Genomic DNA, 21,648 nt, shown 5'->3' with positions numbered 1-21,648 from the left:
TAGTTCAAAGTCAAGATTTAAAATTTGCAAATGCATTTCAAAATATACATTGAATGATAAGGTAAATTTTCTTACCACTGATAAAAATAGGTAAAATCAAAACACTTAACCAGAGTCTTAATTAAGAAAAAGACCTGCTCAACGAAAAAAGTAGGAGCACTTATTCTATCAAGAAAAACAAACTACTTCTAAGAAAAACGAAAACACTTGGTCAAGCAAAATATGAACCTTGTTAATACTTAAAGGCCAATTAAGTAAATGCAAGGTCAGACAACATTTATGGCAAACTATTAATTTTTCTAAAATGAAATAATCTGATGCAAAAAATACTTATTGATAAAAACTGGAATATATCATCAAAGGTTAGTTGTTACACACAAAATTTTCCTTAAATACTTTGGCTTCATAAAACATCCAAAACTATATTCAAGTCAGACAAATTGTATTTATTTTTCAATCCGTGGTACAAGTGTATAACATATGAATGCATCTACAAGCAACTGAGAAACTGAAAAGTGTGGGAAGTCCCAATATTTATATTTAACAAGCATTCTGAGAGTATTGCATGGAAATACATAGTCCCCTACCGATTAAAAACTCATTGTATAGGAAGAAAATGCTAACTTGATCTATAACTTGTCATGGTGTAACTATATAACAAATATCAAGTCAATATCTTCAAGCATGATGAAAAAAAGTGTTGAAAACTGAAGTGAATTTTCTAAGTCCAAAGACCATAACTCTGCACATAATCATCAAACCGGAACAAAATTCGAACTTGATCTGTAACTTGTCATGATAAAACTGTATACCAATTATCAAATCAATATCTTCAAACATGATGAAAAAAAGTGAGGAAAACTGATTATTTAAGTGAATTTTCCAAGTCCAAATACCATAACTCTGCACAAGATCATCAGACTGAAACACAATTGGAACTTGATCTGTAACTTGTCATGTTAAAACTATACATCAATTATCAAATCAATATCTTCAAGCATGACAAAAATAAATGGGGAATGTGTCCATGGGACACAGATGATGCCCCAGCTTGCATATCATATAAAGTTATAAAGGGACATAACTGAAGAACAATAAAAGTGACGCTACCCAAATTTGTACTAGATCTAAGTTTTGTGGTAATAAGTATTGTGTATAAGTCTCATATCATTTGGTTGAGGCTAACATAAGTTAGAGAACAGAAACGAAAAATTCAGCAATTTTTCCATTTGTAAACAGGCATAACTCAAGAATGGTACAAGTGATGCCACCCAATTTCATACTTGATCTGTATTATGTGGTAATAAGCATTGTGTATAAGTTTCATAACATTTGGTTGAGGCAAACTTAAGTTAGAGAATGGAAACGAAAAATTCAGCAGTTTTTATGTTTATAAAGGGTCATAACTCAAGAACGGTAAAAGTGACGCCACCCAATTTCAAACTTGACCAGTATTATGTGGTAATAAGCATTGTGTAAACGTTTCATAACATTTGGTTGAGGCAAACTAATGTTAGAAAATGGAAACGAAAAATTCTGCAGTTTTTATGTTTGTAAAGGGGCATAACTCTAGAATAGTTATAGTGACGCCACCAAAATTCAAATTTGATCTGTGTTTTGTAGTAATAAGCATTGTGTATACGTTTCATAACATTTGGATGAGGCAAACTAAAGTTAGAAAACGGAAAGGAAAAATTCAGCAATTTTTCCATTTGTAAAGGGGCATAACTCTAGAATGGTTATAGTGACGCCACCAAAATACAAACTGGATCTGTGTTTTGTGGTAATAAGCATTGTGTTTAGTTTTCATAACATTTTATTGAGGCAAACTAAAGTTAGAGAACGGAAACCAACTTTGGGACGTATGTACGGAGGTACAGAAGGACAGGGGTAAAACTTAATGCCCCCTCCCTACGGCGAGTCATAAAAAGTGTGGAAAACTGATTATTTGAGCGAAATGTTCAAGTCCAAGGACCATAACTCTGCACAAAATCATAAGACCGGAACAAAATTCGAACTTGATCTGTAACTTGTTATAATAAAATAATATACCAAATATCAAATCAATATCTTCAAGCATGAAGAAAAAAAGTGTGGAAAACTGATTTGCCGGACTGATGGATAGACATACATACAGACAGACAGACAGACGGAGGGCAATCCTAATGTTCCCTTTGACTTCGTTGGTAGGGGACTAATAAAATGACAATAATGAAATGTAAACTATTCCCTTATTCTGCAGAATATACAGCTTCACCGGAACAGGGTTTGGTCTTCTATAAACAAAAGTTCTATAAATTAATGTAATCTGTCACTGCATATTTTAGTTAGCACCACTGTAGGTTACATTTCTTCTGCTATAAAGTTTAATTGTATTTTCTAATTATAACACTGAAAAGTTCTGTCAATGGCTATGGGAAAGTCCAAGCATAAAACTATAAATCAGACACAATAGTCAGTAAAGTTCATTCACTTCGTTAAACAGTTCTGCAGTCAATAATTCTCCCTTATCTTATAGAAATAAATTATTCACTAAAGTAAAATATTGTCAAATTTTCAGTCCTAACAGTAGTATGCTTTTTATATTCCAAGCTTTTGTAAAAGGTACAAGTCCAAGGACCATAATTCTGCACAAAATAATCAGACCGGAACAATATTCGAACTTGATCTGTAACTTGTCATGATAAAACTATATATCAAGTATTAAATCGATATCTTCAAGCATGACAAAAATAAGTGAGGAAAACTGATTATTTGAGTGAATTTTCTAAGTCCAAGGACCATAACTCTGCACAAAATCATCAGACCTGAACAAAATTTAAACTTGATCTGTAACTTGTCATGATGAAACTATATACCAATCAATAAATCAATATCTTCAAGCATGACAAAAAAAAGAACTGAAAACTGATTAATTGAGTGAATTTGCTAAGTCCAAGGACCATAACTCTGCATAAAATCATCAGATCGGAACATAATTCGAACTAGATCTGTAATTTGTCATGATAAAACTATAAACCAAATTTCAAAGCAATATCTTCAAGCACGAGGAAAAAAAGCTTGGAAAACTGATTTGCCGGACTAACGGATGGACAGACAGACAGACAAAGTGCAAACCTTAAGTCCCCTTCGACTTCGTCGGTAGGGGACTAAAAACTGACTCAAATCCAGAACCGTTAAAGTGAAGTCCCATGCTTTGATACTTGAAATTGAATATTGGAAATATATGAAATAGTAAGTAAATAGATATTTTATAATGTAAAATCTGTTTAGTTTTGTTCTATACATGTCCTTGTGTAAGTAAGAAAAGTTTGCAGTGACAAATCCCAGTAATATACAGATGTACCGACAGGGGGACAAACATGACAAAAAAAAATGTTCTTATGTAAATGTGGGTCGGTAATAAAAGGTTGATATGCCAAATTTTCCAAATAATTGATGTAATTTGTTTAATATCCAGTGCCAGGTATTTCTTGCATATTCAATGCATGAACCTGAATATACATGAACCTGCAATAATACCTGTATATATAACAAGAGTGCACACCCTGAAATGTCTCGCCTGCTTTACTGACCATTGATTTTATTTTGAAAGTCCTAAATATAAAGTTTTACTACAAGTATCAAATTCACTTAACATGATCAAAGAAAATGAGGTCAAGATCAGATAAACCAAGCCAGAAATACATGTACACCTTAAAATCATTCCATACACCAAATATAGTTGATCTATTGCTTATTATATACTAGAAACAGACCAAACCATGAAAAAATTTATATTGTTCAATTAACCATGAAAATGAGGTCAAGGTCAGATGTACCCTGCCAGACAGACATGTTCACCTTATAATCATTAAATGCTTTAAACATAGTTGACCTATTGCATATATAGTATCTAAAAAACAAACTTAACCAGAAAAACTTAACATTGACCAATGAACCATGAAAATGAGATCAAGGTCATATAATAACTGCCAGACAGACATAAAACTATAAACAGACCAAAATACAAAAAACTTAAGTTTAACCACTGAACCATAAAAATGAGGTCAAGGTCAAATGACACTTGCCATTTGGACATGTACATCTTACAATCATTCCATACACCAAATATAGTAGACCTATTGCTTATAGTACCTGAGATATGGACTTGACCCACGAAAACTTTACCTAGTTAACTGATCCATGAAATGAGGTTGAGGTCAAGTGAAAACAGTCTGACAGGCATGAGGATCTTGCAAGGTACACACATATCAAATATATTTATCCTATTACTCATAATAAGAGAGAAATTAAGAATACTAAAAATTTTAACTTTTTTTTCAAGTAGTCACTGAACTATGAAAATGAGGTCAAGGACAATGGACATATGACAGACAGAAACTTCATAACATAAGGCATCTGTATACAAAGTATGAAGGATCCAGGTCTTCTACCTTCTGAAATAGTAAGCTTTTAAGAAGTTTGTTAACTCTGCTGTTGCTGCCTCCGCTGACGCTGTATCACTATCCCTAAGTCTCGCTTTCTACGACAGAAGTCACAGGCTCGAAAAAAATCTGATGGCCTGGGAGGCAACTTGGGAAAATTTCACTGCAACTGGAGAGTTAATGCATACTTGTGATTGTTTAGAAATTTTGACTTGTATTTAGTTTTTTGAAACAACATTTGTAATATGATTTTCCTGGATAATTTACTGTTTACATAATGTCTTGCGGCATCTATTTCATGCATCCTACATGAATCTACCTACCGGTACATGTATACAAAATAATATTGCACAGAAAATTTAGTAATATGCCAGCAATAAATATCTGTGTAGGTTTCAAAAATACATGTGGAATGTCAATAATCTATCTGCATGAACCTATGTGAATCAAAACCTGCATTTCATGTAAACAATCCTTTGAATATTTACTACTAAATATGACAAACAAGTTGAAAAAGATGTTATAATCCTGTAAATATCAATTCATACAGGATTATAGAAATGCGTAATAATTAAAAGATGTTAAATACACTGCATATCATTCTTTTTGTGTTAAATAGTTTATGAGCTTAATCAAATTAATATTTACGTCAAACGGAAAGCAAAACTGGCAAAATGACAAAATCTTCAGCAATTAACAATATTATTTTAAATTTTGTGGCCATAAATCAAATGAACAATTTCAAAACTTAAGTTAAATTCATTCCATTTAGTTTGATAATTATTAAAATAATATTACTAGTTAAACTGTCATGGTAGAAAATCAACAAAAAGTCAATATCGAGATGTGTTGTTAATTTCAATCAGACAGCAACCCAAAAAGAAAAACACAAATCCATCCTAGCCTAACAAGGACTCAATCTGTTAAAATCTGTATGGCATAGATATTGTTGTTTATCTTTGAAGACAATAGATCATGTTTTTTTTCATTTGTTCATTGTTTTGGGTTGTATTTCTCTTTAAGAAGTTCACCCCACATTTTCATTTGTTCCTTTAAAGTGTATTTGCAAATTCAATAATCATTTTGCAGAGATGAATTCTAAACCAAACAAATGTGCACAGACATATTACATCGATGTCTACAACTTTTTAATATGAAAAGTCCAAACAAACAAAATACATATCAAAAGCTATGAAATCATGATAAGAATCTCATTATAAACACCTATTCATACATAATAGAAGATCAACCTTCTTTATGAATGATAATAAATGCATGCAAAACAATTTCTATTCTCTTTGATGTTAATTAGTTTTTGACTTATGATAATTAGTCACAATTATTATAATTTACGTCAATGGTGAATTGTAAATGGCAGAATGACAAACACATTCAGCATATTATCACCTATATCAGTACCGTTTAATTCTTGTAATCAAACATGGACTTAAATATTTACATGTTTTGAAACTGGAATAAGTGCATTGGAACTCTGCCATTAGTTCTGAAGGAAACAATAGATATTGGCAAAGACTTATATATATGGTACCTTTCATGTAACAAAATTTATTGATTTTCTGCCAATTATCCATTATTTGAATTGAAAATGTCTATTTACCTATTTGGTACTGATCCAGGTGACATAAATGTGAGACAAAAGGTACTACTAATTGAACTTTTAACTTCTGTACCTTTTTGTTTACAATTCTGTCCAAATGTTTTTTTTATTTACAGTATTTTATGCTACCTTATCGTGATAAGTACAATTATTCATACATATCTACTAGTATATAAAAATTTCAATTAATCGGTATAGGTTCAAGGTTAAAGTCATGTGGGTAACGTCATGCAGTCTTTTTTTTTCGCTTGAAACTGTAAGTCAGACAGAGTTCCCTCCCATAACAAACATCCAAAGTAATTTGGAGTTATCTCCCATTTACACAAATCTCATTGAGAACATCAGAGTAGTCCCCCATTATTTAGCTGTAAAAATCTGCTATATCAGTATATTTTCTCAACAATAACAGGGAACAAGGAATGTACCAATATCAGTTGTTCACACCAAGTTAAGAAGGGTACCAGTGATGGTGCTAAAATGTTCATATACCTTCAACCCCCTCAGGTATATATAAATGTGCATTTTTTTAATAAATAAATATTTAAAAGTTAACAAAAACTTTTCCAATAACAGCACAATTCAAATGAACAAAATGTGCCTTATTATGACAAAAAACTGCTTCATAACTTAACCTTTTGACCAAGTTATAATAAATCTTGTGTATAAATATCTTCCAAACAGAAAACCAGATTTTGTCTTCATATAAACAATAAGATCTGCTTGTTCTTATAAGGTGCATATAATACATATAGCTTAAAGCAGACATATAATTATGACTCATTATGTATAATGCTATAAAGATTTTATCTGTGTCTATTCTGCATTGTTAAAACATTAATATTGCAAACAGCAATCCAAATCCTATACTTGGAATTTAAAAAGAAAACATGACTACCTGTACATCTTCTGTTTATGCAATCTTTATGAATATGTAATGCAATATTGGCCTATAGACTTTCCAACTGAGTAATCTGTCACTTTTTGATTAACTGAGGGAAAATTGTATCAAATATGAGATAATATTAATATACAAATAAACATTCTATATTATTTTTTTCTAAGATAGTAGTTTTTTTCATGAAAATGAGATTAATAAAATTGAGAATGGAAATGGGGAATGTGTCAAAGAGACAACAACTTGACCAAAGAGCAGAAAACAGCTGAAGGCCACCAATGGGTCTTCAACACAGTGAGAAAATCCTTAAAGCTCTTTAGAATTCAATTATGCCTGAGAAGACTATAAAATTGAGAATGGAAATGGGGAATGTGTCAAAGAAACAACAACCCGACCATAGAACAGACAACAGCAGAAGGTCACCAACAGGTCACATTTTTATTTTCTAAAATTATTATGAATATTTATGCATGAAATGATATTAATATGCAAGAAATGTCATGAATATCATGTAAATATATCCAGACTGACAAACAGGCAGACAGACAGGGGTAAATTAATATGCCCCTTGACATTTTGTCACAGGGGCATGTAAAAGGATATATATTATTATCAAAAGGGGGAGGTGCAAATACCCTCTAAGCCCCTCTCCCACCCTTGAATCCCCTATTGAATGTTGCAATGCATCTGCATACCAATTTTACCTAAAGCAATATATATAGAAAATTGTTAAATCAAGCACATAAATCTTAGTACCAGTGGAATTGTCATGAATTACTTAGAATCTAATGTATCATTGAATTAAGATATATTGTTGTGTAAAAGGAACTTTACTGTTTTTTGCACTCTGATTGGTCAAGAACGCTGAGATTGTTCAACATATTTCAGGAGGATGGAAATTGGATTTCTGAACTGGTCCGTTGAAACAGCACGCTACGAATAAATTATAAATCATGACCATGAGAAATTATATTATGGTGTAAAAAAGTTATCAAAAATAAAAACTTTGACGTTTTGTTGAGATTTCATTACAAAATGAAATGCATGAGTCTAAAAGATCCTTATAAATTTAATTTTCTTTCCTTTTTTTTGGGGGGGGGGGGGGGGGGGGAGTAAACTGTATTGTGTTAGAGGAGGGACGACACTTTGCACACGGCACGCAGATTTGTCTTATATTATCAATCGGTCGCAGTGGTATTGTGTCAATTATATCAAACATCTCGTGGTGTGGACTTCACCGTTATTGACACCTGGACAAGCAAAATTTGTTGAATCAATTAAACAAGAGTTCACACGCTGAAATGTCTCGCCTTCTTTACTAACCATTGATTTTATATTGATAGTCCTAAATATAAAGCTTTACTACAAGTAACACATAAACTTAACATGATCCAAGAAAATGAGGTCAAGGTCAGATAAGACAAACGAGAAATACATGTACACCTTACAATCATTCAATAAACCAAACATAGTTGGCCTATTGCTTATAGTTTCTAAGAAACAGTCTTAACCAAGAAAACTTAACATTGACCAATGAACCATGAAAATGAGGTCAAGGTCAGATGAACCATGCCAGACAGACATATACACCTTACAATCTATCCATACAACAAATATAGTTGATCTATTGCTTAAATTTGAAGAAAAACAGACCAAAACACAAAAACTTAACACTGAGAAATGAACCGTGAAAATGAGGTCAAGGTCAAATAAAACCTGCAAGACTGACATGTACATCATAAAATATTTCCATACACCAAATATAGCTGACCTATTGCATATAGTATTAGAAAAAAAGACCAAAACTCAAAAACTTAACTTTGACAACTGAACCATGAAAATGAGGTCAAGGTCAGATGACACCTACCAGTTGGACATGTACACCTTACAATCATTCCATATACCAAATATAGTAAACCTACTGCTTAAAGTATCTGATATATGGACTTGACCACGAAAACTTAACCTTGTTCACTGATCCATGAAATGAGGTGTAGGTCAAATGAAAATTGTCTGACGGGCATGAGGACCTTGCAAGATACGTACATACTAAATATAGTTATCCTATTACTCATAACAAGAAAGAAATTAACATTACAAAAAATGTTGACTTTTTTTTCAAGTAGTCACTGAACCATGAAAATGAGGTCAAGAACAATGGACATATGACAGACAGAAACTTCGTACCATAAGGCATCTATATACAAAGTATGAAGCATCCAGGTCTTCTAGCTTCTAAAATATAAAGCTTTTAAGAAGTTAGCTAACGCCACCGCCGCCGGATCACTATCCCTATGTCGAACTTTCTGTGACAAAAGTCGCAGGCTCAACAAAAAACAAGTAATATACAGAAGGGCTGATTATACAATATACATATACTTTGTACATACATAATAAACAAATTTGTTAGTTATTTCTTGGGAATAAACATTTTTATACCCAAACCAAACTGACTGTTTATTACCAAGGGCTATAATTTCGACATCGATAATCACTAAATTCTCATAAAATTAATTTCTTCAGTCGGTTTTAAGTTTTTAATCGGGACAATGTTTTGTAAAATACTAAATTTTAAATAATGCATTATTTCGTCATTTGACAGTTAACAAAACCGAGATAACACTAGAGAGAAGGCAATTAAGCAATCCAATACACAAATAATGCACGATTGAATAATGAAAAAAACTATATTTTTTCACCATGGCTATTCATAAGACAAAATTTTCATTTTGTTTTCAAAATAATTAAAATACATATGAATTTATATGCCTAAAATAACATATGTAGTCGCGGATTTGACAAATATTTTTGATATTTTACTTACTGGAAATCATATTTTAGGGACTTATTACGAAGCAACGGCTGGAGACTTAAGGAGACTTAAGAAGATTTAGAATGTTCGAATAGTGTTCTTGAATTGGCATAAATTTGAATAATTTTCACTTGCTAACATTTGTAAAATTAACAAAAATCTGTGCCTCGTGATTTCGCAGAGATCGAATAAAAATTCCCGCCATTACAGTGCATTTCTTTATTGATAAAATTTACTTTAAAAGGTAAAAAAATAATGAAAATATTTCATATAACGTGATCTTCTATCATTGATTAATCTTTTTATTTCAAAACTTTCTATATTTTCTGCGAGTGCAAGAGAGTATATTTGATATTTAAACATGAACAAATTGATCTTTTACCAGATTCAAAATTGCAGAGGGATGCTAAAATCATACCATGTGACCTTAAAAAATTCGCCCCTCCTCTGGTATTGTGTAGAAAACAGGATTGTTATTGTAACAATGATAGCTAACATTTGCTACTTATATGTTATTAAAACTTTTAATCAAGTAAAAAGCAAAAGCAAAACATTGAGTTAAAATTATTTCCTGGACAGGTGTTAATGCACAGTTGGTGCCATCCTATACATGTACATGGTATGTGTCATTGAACTGAAGTATGGATGATACATTGAAAAAAATCGCTTACAATGAATGTGAAAAAAATACTCACCGTTTCTTTAGACTCCTTAAAAATTAGAAGAAAAACATGTGAAGATTTTCGAAATCATTGGTGGAAAGATTGGAAAAGCTGTATGCACAATTTCAAATCCTATTTTAGTCTTCCATTGAGGTATATTGTGGTAGAAAAATGGATGCATAACTGCAGTTCTTTAGTATCTATGTAGTTGGAACTTGGATTACTGCAGTTCTTTAAAAAGATGAGCATAACAATTTCTTTTAAACTACAATTCAATAATTGTATCAAATCATGTTAATAATTTCAAGTTTTAAGTTACATTTTGGAAATAACCAAATTATGATTCATCTAAAAAAGTATATCCTTGTTGTTCCTGTATAAAACACGGAACCGATAGATAGAGTATCTTAGATCTTTGTCTCCAAAAATAAATTTTGTGAAAAGTTTTTTGGTGGCATTTCTTAGAATGTTATTTGCATTCTAGCTCATCTAATTTGCTTATTGATTTTGATAAAAATCATATGACCCTGAAGATGAATGGTTGTATGGCAGCATAGATTAATCTTCATTTTAAGATTTTTAGTCAGTTGTCAAAAGATGGCTAATTTTTCATTTTTTAAGGGAATTATTCTTTTAACATTTTAATTGGTGACACCATAAATAATCTATAATAATAAATATCATTGACTTATCATTGGTGGTTCCCTTTAAACTGACCTAATCACAGACACCGCTGAAAACTGAACGTCTAACTCTTTCCTTTGCAACTTAGTCATGGCAAAAAAAATGGAGCTTCATTTTCAATTCAAAATTATATATTCCCTATATTCAAATACCTTGTAATGTTTAAAAGCAATATAATCATGATAATGGAGATTAAACACACTTAATAAAATTTAATGTAATTATTAAATACCGGTACACATGATTGATTGATTGATTGATGGTGTTTAAACGCCACTTTTAAGCGCCACATTTGGGCTATTTCGTGGCGGCCAGTTTTTATTGGTGGAGGAAGCCGGAGTGCCCGGAGAAAACCACCAACCTTCGATAGGAAAACTGACAATCCTAATCAATAAAGATTGGAGTTGAGTGCACCCGCACGAGCGGGGTTCGAACTCACAACCTCAGTGTATACTGGCTAGTGATTACAGTAGTAGAACTACTTAGACCACTTGGCCACTGAGGCCCCTCCGGTACACATGATGATATAGCACTGATTTTAAAGTTTATTGCACATCACTTGCATTTTCTTGATCTATACAGATTTATCAGTGGTTGTTGTTGGTTCATGTCTGTCATATTTGTTTTTCGTAAATTGTTTTGTTATCAGTTTGGCTGTAAGTTTTCTCATTTGAATTGTTTCATATTTTTCATGTCGGGGCCTTTTATAGCCACTTTACTGACTTAATGGGTTTTTCTCATTGTTGAAGGCCGCACGGTTGCCTAAAGTTGCTTACATTCACTTCATTTTCAAGAACTTTGGTAGATAGTTGTCTCATTGGCAATCATACCACATATCTTTATTTTTAACATTAGTTGGATTTTTTTCTTTGAATAACTGAATACTGCTGCTAAAAATCTTTAAATACATGAGTTCATCCAAATCCTATCTTATGCAGATCTATACTTGTATGAATATTTATATAAATCTTCAACATTCCTATTACTTATTACTTTACAAAATGTTTACTTTTCCTTGCTTGTGATAAATAATATGTTTCCTCGTCTAAAATGTTCTGCTTATTCGATTACTTAATGTCATAACATTCTTTGTCTTATTTTAATATATTATGTAACCCTAATCAATTTGCCTTTTTGCTAAATGTTTTGTGTTTATATATTACAGGAGATGACATACTGTTAAATTTGTATGCAAAGAATCTAACAGTAAACCGCATCCAAGCTGATATAAATATGATGTAGATATTTCTGAACCACTTACATAAATGCAGCTAATAATTGAACATGACTATCAGATTATAAGTCAAATACAATAGGATATACATGTATACATTTTTTTGGGTACATCTTCATAATTATATTGTTAAAGCACACGATTGCTACTGTAAAAAATGCTTTTTGGCATATCATGAGGGTCTGGATGATGAAAATGAAGCCAAGTTAATTAACTGTTCTATTTTTTGAACTGTAATAATGATAATGAAAGATAATCATGACGTAAATTAATATAAAAATTTTATAAAAATTTTTAAATTTAGATTTTCATATGTACATTTTATCAAGTTTTGATTATTAAACACAGGTTTCAATTTTAATAAAGTTCATCTTGTTGAAATGTTCACATAAATAAAATCATTCCCTTAACTTTTTAATATACAAAATTATGTTAAAAAAGGGACATAACTCAAGAATGGTAAAATGACGCTACCCGTACTTGATCTGAGTTTTGTGGTTATAAGCATTGTGTAGTTTCATAACATTTGGGTGAAGTAAACTTAAGTTAGAGAACGCCGTTTTGTAAAGGGGCATAACTCTTGAACAGTTAAAGTGACGCCACCAAAATTCAAACTTGACCTGTGTTTTGTGGTAATAAGCATTGTGTATAAGTTTCATAACATTTGGTCGAGGCAAGCTTAAGTTTGAGAAAGGAAACGAAAAATTCAGCAATTTTCCCATTTGTAAAGGGGCATAACTCTAGAACAGTAAAAATGACGCCACCAAAATTCAAACTTGATCTGTGTTTGGTAATGATTTGATTTGATTTTTGGTGTTTTAACGCCACTTTTAAGCACTGCTTTTGGGCTAATTCGTGGCGGCCAGTTTTTGTTGGTGGAGGAAGCCGGAGTGCCGGAGAAAACAACCGACCTTCGATAGGAAAACTGACAATCCTAGTCAATTAAGATTGGAGTTGAGTGCACCCGCACAAGCAGGGTTCGAACTCACAACCTCAGTGTGTGTTTGGTAATGAGCATTGTGTATAAGTTTCATAACATTGAGGTTGAGGTAAACTAAAGTCAGAGAACGGAAACCAATTTCGGGACATACATACAAATGGACAGACGGACAAGGGTAAAACTTAATGCCCCTTCACTACGGCGGGGGCATAAATACTTAAATGAGTGATTTCTTAAATCACTGATTCAAGTAGTATTTGTCCAGAAATGTTGGAAGTAAGAGTTGTCTTTCTTCAATAATCACCTAATTCAGTAGTACAAATAAATCACTAGACTACTGACCATTGATTTTATGTTGATACAGTCAGGATTCTACTTCGTCAAAATTATCTCCCCATTACGCCACCTAATTTTTATAATCGTAAAAATGGAAGCCATTGTAGTGATGACGCGCTGTCAATTTAGCTCTTGAAAACCGATAAATTTATCCACATAGTATCATTACGATCCTTATATGCCAGTTGTATTTTAAAAGACAAATGTATCTACTAGTTATTGAGCATCATTTAATGTACTTTTAAGCATTTGGTCAACTTGAAACTATTGTCTGATCAGTTGTCAGAGGGAATTTTGGAATGTTAAAAAATATTTAAAAAAATTCTAATTAAATATTTCGTGGAAGGGCAGACTAAAAATTTTCAGAGGTTGAAGACTAATTACCATAGATAACACATACCAAAAAATTAAGTTTTTTTGAAGTTATGCATTTTTAAGATCCACCAGAAAAGTTTGTCGTCAAGTGCTTTTAGTAAAAAAATTGTTATTCCAACACGTCTACTCTGTTGTTATGACTCATTAAAGGTATTGCACTTGACCCATCTATTTCATCTTTTAGTACTGTAAATGTTCAATGATTTTGTATCAACCTGTTCAATGTTTTTGTATCAACCTACAGCCTAAATATATAAAAATAATAGAATCTAAAGCGAGATGACATGTATCAAATATTTTTTTTTTTATACGTTTTCAAGACAAAATAGTCAACTCAAACACACGTGAACCTAAAAAGGTGTACTTGACTTTCTCTTTTCGATGAAATTATTGCCTATTTTGGGGATTTTTTCCAAAAAAAACGTCACCGGGGGCAGAGATGCATATTGATGCTTTAAGAAGATAAATCTATTATCTTTCTTTGGAATTTTTTTAGGCGGAATTTATGCTTATGCACAAAAAAGATCCACGAGAATTTACACCTACCACAATCAACTGTTTTGTGAAAATTTGTCTATATTTTGAAAGTTTACAAATATCTCGAAGCTCAATTCAATAATTTAAGTAAAAACACATACATAAGATGCATAAAATACTAAATTAGGCACATTCATTAAACTTTTAAAGCCCATAGAAACAGATGTAAACAATTCGAATTTACCAACTTCGCCTTTTTTACCTTCTCTAACAAAGAGTTCCATTTCTTTCGTTTTAATTTCAACTGGGTTTTTGAATGGACAGTCCTAAATATAAAGCTTTACTACAAGTATCACATAAACTTAACATGATCCAAGAAAATGAGGTCAAGGTCAGATAAACCAAACCGGATATACATGTACACCTAGCTTACAATCATATCATACACCAATTATAGTTGACCTATCGCTTATAGTTTCTAAAAAAACAAACTTAACCATGAAAACTTAACATTGACCAATGAACCATGAAAATGAGGTCAAGGTCAGATGAACCCTGCCAGACAGACATGTACACCTTACAACCAATCTATGCATTAAATATAGTTGACCTATTGCTTACACATTGTAGTATCTAAGAAACAAACTTACCATGAAAACTTAACATTGACCAATGAACCATGAAAATGAGGTCAAGGTCAGATGATACCTGCCAGATAGACATAAACACCTTACAATCATTCCATACACCAAATATAGTTGACCTATTTCTTATAGTATTAGAAAAAAAAAACCAAAACACAAAAACTTAACTTTAACCACTGAACCATGAAAATAAGGTCAAGGTCAGATGACACCTGACAGTTGGACATGTTCACCTTACAATTATTCCATACACCAAATATAGTAGACCTATTGCTTAAATAGTATCTGAGATATGGACTTGACCACGAAAACTTAACCTTGTTCACTGTTCTATGAAATGAGGTTAAGGTCAGATGAAAACTGTCTGACAGGCATGAGGACCTTGCAAGATATGCACATACTAAATATAGTTATCCTATTACTCATAATAAGAGAGAAATTAACACTACAAAAAATCTGAACTTTTTTTCAAGTAGTCACTGAACCATAAAATTCGTAAGGGTTCCGCGGAACCCAGTGTCTCGCCTACTTTTTCTGTTAATCGCAGGCGCAACAAAAATGAGGAAGTAAATTAATAAAAATATTCCTCTTAATACTATCTTTTGATTGTAAGAAGCTTCTGTCCAAGTTTGGTAAAAATCTCGGATAGTTTATGAATCTAATAAATGTTTAAAAACTTTAACTGCAGACTGAATGTAATGTTAACTGGAAGAAAACAAAATTTCCTTCTAGATACTAGCATTTGATCATAAACAAGCTTCTGTCCAAGTTTGGTACAAATCCAAAATAGTATAAGAAAGTTATTAAAATTTTAAAAACTTGAACCACAGAGTGAATGTGTTGTTTCCTGGCAGAAAATCTAAGTCCATTAAAAGTAAAATACGGAAAAAATAGATTTATTTTTTTACAAAATTTCCTTCTAGATACTAGCTTTAGATCATAAACAAGCTTCTGTCCAAGTTTGGTACAAATCCAAAATAGTAAAAGAAAGTTATTAAAATTTTAAAAACTTTAACCACAGAGTGAATGTGTTGTTTCCTGGCAGAAAATCTAAGTCCATTTAAAAGTAAAATAAGGAAAAAATGGATTTTTTTTTTTACAAAATTTACTTCTGGATACTATCTTATGATCATAAACAAGCTTCTGTCCAAGTTTGGTAGAAACTCAGGATAGTTTAAGAAAGTTATTAAAATTTTAAAAACTTTAACCACAGAGTGAATGTAATATTTCCCGGCAGAAAAACTAAGTCCATTTATAAGTAAAATACGGAAAAAATGGAATTTTATTTTTACAAAATTTACTTCTGGATACTATCTTATGATCATAAACAAGCTTCTGTCCAAGTTTGGTAGAAATCCAGGATAGTTTAAGAAAGTTATTAAAATTTCAAAAACTTTAACCACAGAGTGAATATTTGTGGACGCCGCCGACGACGACGACGACGACGCCGACGACGACGCCGACGGAATGTAGGATCGCTATGTCTCGCTTTTTCGACTAAAGTCGAAGGCTCGACAAAAAATGAGGTCAAGGACAATGGACATATGACAGACGGAAACTTCGTAACATAAGGCATCTATATACAAAGTATGAAGCATCCAGGTCTTACATCTTCTAAAATATAAAGCTAGTTAGTTAACGCTGCCGCCGCTGGATCACTATCCCTATGTCGAGCTTTCTGCGACAGAAGTCGCAGGATCGACAAAAAAGTACATTCTCTTTCAAAACATACCAGCTTTAATAAAATAATTTAATTTCTCTGCTTAACATGTGATATTGTGAGAGAGGAACTGCTGCTCATTTTTTTTTTAATTAATAAGATTTATGCAATGCCACTTGCACATGTATGCAAAGAGATATAATATGTAGTATAATTTGTGAAATACAGTATGACCTGGTACATATTCTGATAAATGTTGGCCATAAAAATTATGTACATCATTTTACCACCTGTAGCTTTAATTAATACATGAGGTATTAATCAAATCACCAGTCAAGGGTAAAGGGAAATCCTAATTGCATTTTAGTGATAAAATTAAATAGCTTACAATTAAAGTGTATACATTGTGTATATGCTTTAGGACAATTATTTATACATGATCATATATAACTGTTTTTGTGACATTTTAAAAGTCAATAATTTGGATTTGACTTAGAAGCGAAGCTGTGACTGGATTATGTCACAAGCAGGGTTCAAGCTAGGATTTTGAGTGCTTTAGACAATTTGTGTGATACAAAAACTGAACTTTATTGGTTCACAATCAAAGAGATTTTTAAAACTGCTTTCCAAAAAGCCAAGTTTGTCAATAAACATTTTTTTTATTACTACATGTAGATCCAATACATGTAATATATATATATGTATGCTATAGAAAAATAAAGAATTTGAATTTGTATTTATACATGTCTCGAACAAGATCAATTATAAAATACAAAATCATTATTAAGTTTAGGATTTCTCTAATTAAATGATACATAATTATATATATATAACCATGATAATAATGCTACAAAAATAGGTACAAGTTGGCAAAGGAACAAGTCACAATATTAGGTTTGCCATCAACAATATCTAGGAAGAACACTGAATTATAAGATATAGGAACACTGGCTGTGTCATAAAAATGATTCAACAACTAGGTTGAGAACAAGAACACAGGAGAGCCAGGGAACAGAGTTGTAATGTCGTGAACAGTGTTGTAGAAGTTCCTATCCACCACCTGCTCCACTTCCACAACACCAGAACCCGTGGTTCAATTGCATACAACATCAGACAGATACGAATGAAACTAGACTGTTTCAAATACATGCATTCATTTATACCTGCCACTATCATATCTTGGAATAACATACATCTAAATATCCGAGCTTCCCCATCTGTGGACCATTTTAGACACACTATTCAAGCCGTCAGCGTGTCGACACTACTCCACAACTAATAAAGAACACCTTACATTTTAACTGTACATACTAACTTTATTTTTACTGTACATACTTGGAAGTTTTTAGCTGTTCATCACACTGGAGTATCTACACTCACAATGAGTCCATAGCTAGACGGTAAGATAGATAGATAGACAGATAGCGCATGGACATCACTAAGCAACCGTACTAATGTCACTATGAAATTTTTGAAACAGATAAATATTTGCATCCCTTATGATAGAGTTCACAAGCTAATGAAGCCAAAAAAGAAAGTAAAAATTGTTGCCTGATGTCAATAGTTCACAAATTTTTGAGTCCAGTCGGCAGTCGTGTTGCAGATTCATAAATTGTTATAGCCATAAGCCATAAATATAAGTAAAGGCTCACCACTAAAAATTAAAACTGATTTGGAAAGTTTGCTTATGGTTATGGCAATCCTTTAGTCTTATGAAGATGATCATAAGGAGGGGCTATTAATCTATCTCTAATGGTAGATGGAAAGGGGGTCGTGACGTGCATAGCAGCACGTAAAAAATATTTTTTTTCCTCAATTGTCCTTACCGATTTTTTATCTCTAGGCACTGGATTGTAACCTCTTTTGCTTGCTGGTATTAATGACACAATTTCTTCATGTGATACCGACATATTAATTAATTTACCCTTAAACAGTGACTTTCAGTCAGGAGAGCCAAACATAAATAAAGGAGTGTCTAATTGCGGTTGCTGATATCGAAACTGATATGTAAAAGTTCCGGCAAGTACTTCGTTAGCGGTCACATTTATAAACTACGAGGACAATCAAAACGTTTTCGTCACAAACTTTTTGTTACAAATTTGAAGAAAGAAAACTCAAACATGCTAAATGAATCTTGTGTACTTGTATCATAAATCAGGAACATATATATTGACTATATTAGATATACTGTTCCCAGCATAAATTGACCTTTCCAAGGACTTCCAATAACTCACTTAACTCTCTTGTTACCATGTTCTTCCGCCGTAAATTACATTATTATGCCCGTTAATGAATACGGCGTTCAGGGTGAAGTCCAGGAAAATTTGAGCGAAAACTTTTTTCAAACAACAAATCGAAAAGGCAGTAGTTCTAGAAAAAAAATATCTGTATATACAGTACAGTAAGATGTCCCAAATGGTCACTTAAAGTCAAGTTACAGTAAATGGACTTTGTCACAGATTTTCAGATAAAATTTCAGACGCTTTTGTAAATATTTGACAATCCAAAACATGTGTTTTACTTTACCCCAAATGTTGTTTTTCCATTATCCATGTGTATTTCTTTTTACTATTAGAATAATTATTTCTTTTCATTTCTTGTATTTATGGAGAACTACAGCAAATATATGTTTCACTGTTTTCTTCCTGTTAATTTTTACCATTTTTTAACTGCAACCATTTCAATATCCGCCAAAATATTTAATTGGGAATAAAGAATCCGCCAAAATAAAAAAACAGCCAAAAATGTTCGTATACTTTGTTGCCCCTAGAGTCGCGAAAATTTACACCCGCGAAAAAAAAACCCGCTATTCGGTAATACAATATCAGCACAATTCTAAAGATTTGGATAAGATAAATGATTTTCTTTTAAAAGAAAGATTATGTACGCGTGTTTTATAGTAAAACTTGTCTATTCAAGTCTATAAAACATAATCATTTTTTTTTTATTTAAAGTATCCTGACTTCAAATAACAACTTCATTCAATTTCTCTACATACACTACTATTTAATAAGTTTTTGACAGTCACGTTTGGGATTTATATAGTATACACCTAAAGAAAAAATAGTATCGCATCACCCTAACATTATTCATGGATCCAAAAAGTATATAAATTATGCAATTCTGTTTTTGACAAGACCACGCACAGGCATAAAGAAAATAAAAAGGTTTAGGAAAAATAACGAATTTGATAAAGTGCAATTTTCATTAACTATAAGTCCCCATTCAAATGCATTGATCGTCAAAAAAAAAGGGGGGTTCCAACCCCAGGAACCCCCCCCCCCCCCCCCCCCTTTTGGATCCACCACTGGTAAGTGGTAACAATAAACACACCAATGGTCAATACCGAATGAAACCATCGTTATCGATTCTAACCGTCTTCTCATTCGATGGTCGAAACCTACGTTGAATTTGCGGTTGTAGTAGTCTTACCTATATGCCTTGTGCAAACCTTGAAATAAATCATCGATTGAGCAAAAATCTGGGACATACATGATTGTTGTGGAATGGCATAGATGGTGGTGCGATACTTTTTTTCCAGGTGTATAGATGTAAATTAAGATTCAGTAAAATTGTTCCTTTATTGAAAAAATAAAGCATAATCGAACGAATTTTCCAGTAAAAGATAATGGTACTAGAAGAAAAATAGTTTAAATCCTCTTCTCGATATACACTTCAATATTTTACAAATGTGTAAAAATATGCAGCGAAACAGATAAAATTGCCTTTACTTGACACCAAAAAAAGCAATATTCTAATTTTCTTTCGAATTACATGAAATGATTGATATAAAATCAATTAAAAACAAATAATTATATTTTCTGGATGGATGAATGTCTGTTTGACGATGACCACAATTGTAATCAGATTGGACTTCATCGCAGTGACGGATGAAAGAAGCGTTGATTCTACAAAGAAACCACGGTAAATGAAAAAGATGACGTCACAGCAGTGGTTAAACTTCTAAAGATGAGAAGGAACTCGGAATCGATGACCAATTGTAATTGTAATTGGACATCTAGGCATAGTAGGAAACGTATACTTTTTATTAACTCGATTAGCAATAATTTACAGTTATCAAAATGACAATGTTTTTCGCTTTAAAATTCTATACACAAATTAACCTTTAGCATTGTGCAAGAGTTTTTTTGGGGGCGTTACTTGTAGAAACGATTACCCGGTACATTCGAATCATGATTACAGGGCATGCCCATCATTTCTGTATCACCGTGAAAAGCAACGACAACGTCACAAGTACTTTGAGCTTGCCAGGCTTTCCGTGAATGTCACCGACATGGAATAACGGGAATTTGCATTGATGGTAGATTGTTAGAAGTCTGTTAATTTCGTTCACAACTTTTCTAACGGTTGGGGAACTCGGTCCATTTTTTTCTGACCGAAAATTCATAAGTGTTTTCTTGCATTTTGGCGGGATTCAAATGATTGCCGCCAAGTTTGTTTACACGTGACGTGTTGCTTTTGATTCTCAGATGCCGCTGATTACCTAATTCTCTGGTTGCATGGTTAAGGATATTAAGAGATATTGGTGATCTCCCAGATTTTTATGAAACTAATTGCTGATTTCGCGTGCATTCTATTACATTTTTACTTCTATTTACCGCATATTTTGCTGTGTAAAATATAGTATGACAATATAAAAGTTACACCCCCACACATCATATATTAATTCAGATACTATTGATTGATTGATTGGTGTTTTACGCCACTTTCAGCACTATTGACTATTTCGTGGCGGTCAGTTTTTATTGATGAAGGAAGCCGGAGTTCCCGGAGAGAACCACTGATCACCACTGACATTCTGTAGGAACAAAACGAACAAATATTTTATTGCTAATCACAGCGCCCACAAGGAGCAGAATAATC

At 32.3% G+C, this 21,648-nt stretch overlaps 1 protein-coding gene across 2 annotated transcripts in view; it reads right to left on the bottom strand.

Moving 5' to 3' along the window:
• LOC127735482 (hexokinase-2-like) overlaps positions 1-18,735 on the bottom strand; it is a 51,683-nt gene extending 32,948 nt beyond the window's left edge. The window contains exons 1-2 of one of the 2 annotated variants that reach the window (XM_052245656.1): positions 18,591-18,732; positions 10,448-10,462 (exon numbers count right to left, since the gene is read on the bottom strand). In XM_052245656.1, coding sequence (XP_052101616.1) covers positions 10,448-10,462; positions 18,591-18,674 — 99 coding nt within the window. In that variant the 5' untranslated portion in view covers positions 18,675-18,732. Of the gene's footprint in view, positions 1-10,447; positions 10,463-18,590 lie in introns of both variants that reach the window. The other variant, XM_052245658.1, reaches the window with a different exon arrangement.
• Positions 18,736-21,648: the final 2,913 nt, after the last annotated feature.

Source organism: Mytilus californianus, unplaced genomic scaffold (assembly GCF_021869535.1).
Source record: "Mytilus californianus isolate M0D057914Y unplaced genomic scaffold, xbMytCali1.0.p SCAF_3, whole genome shotgun sequence".
In the NCBI taxonomy this organism is placed as follows: Eukaryota; Metazoa; Mollusca; class Bivalvia; order Mytilida; family Mytilidae; genus Mytilus; species Mytilus californianus.
Note: the sequence above shows the minus strand (reverse complement) of the source record. Positions and strands in the feature narration are given on the sequence as shown.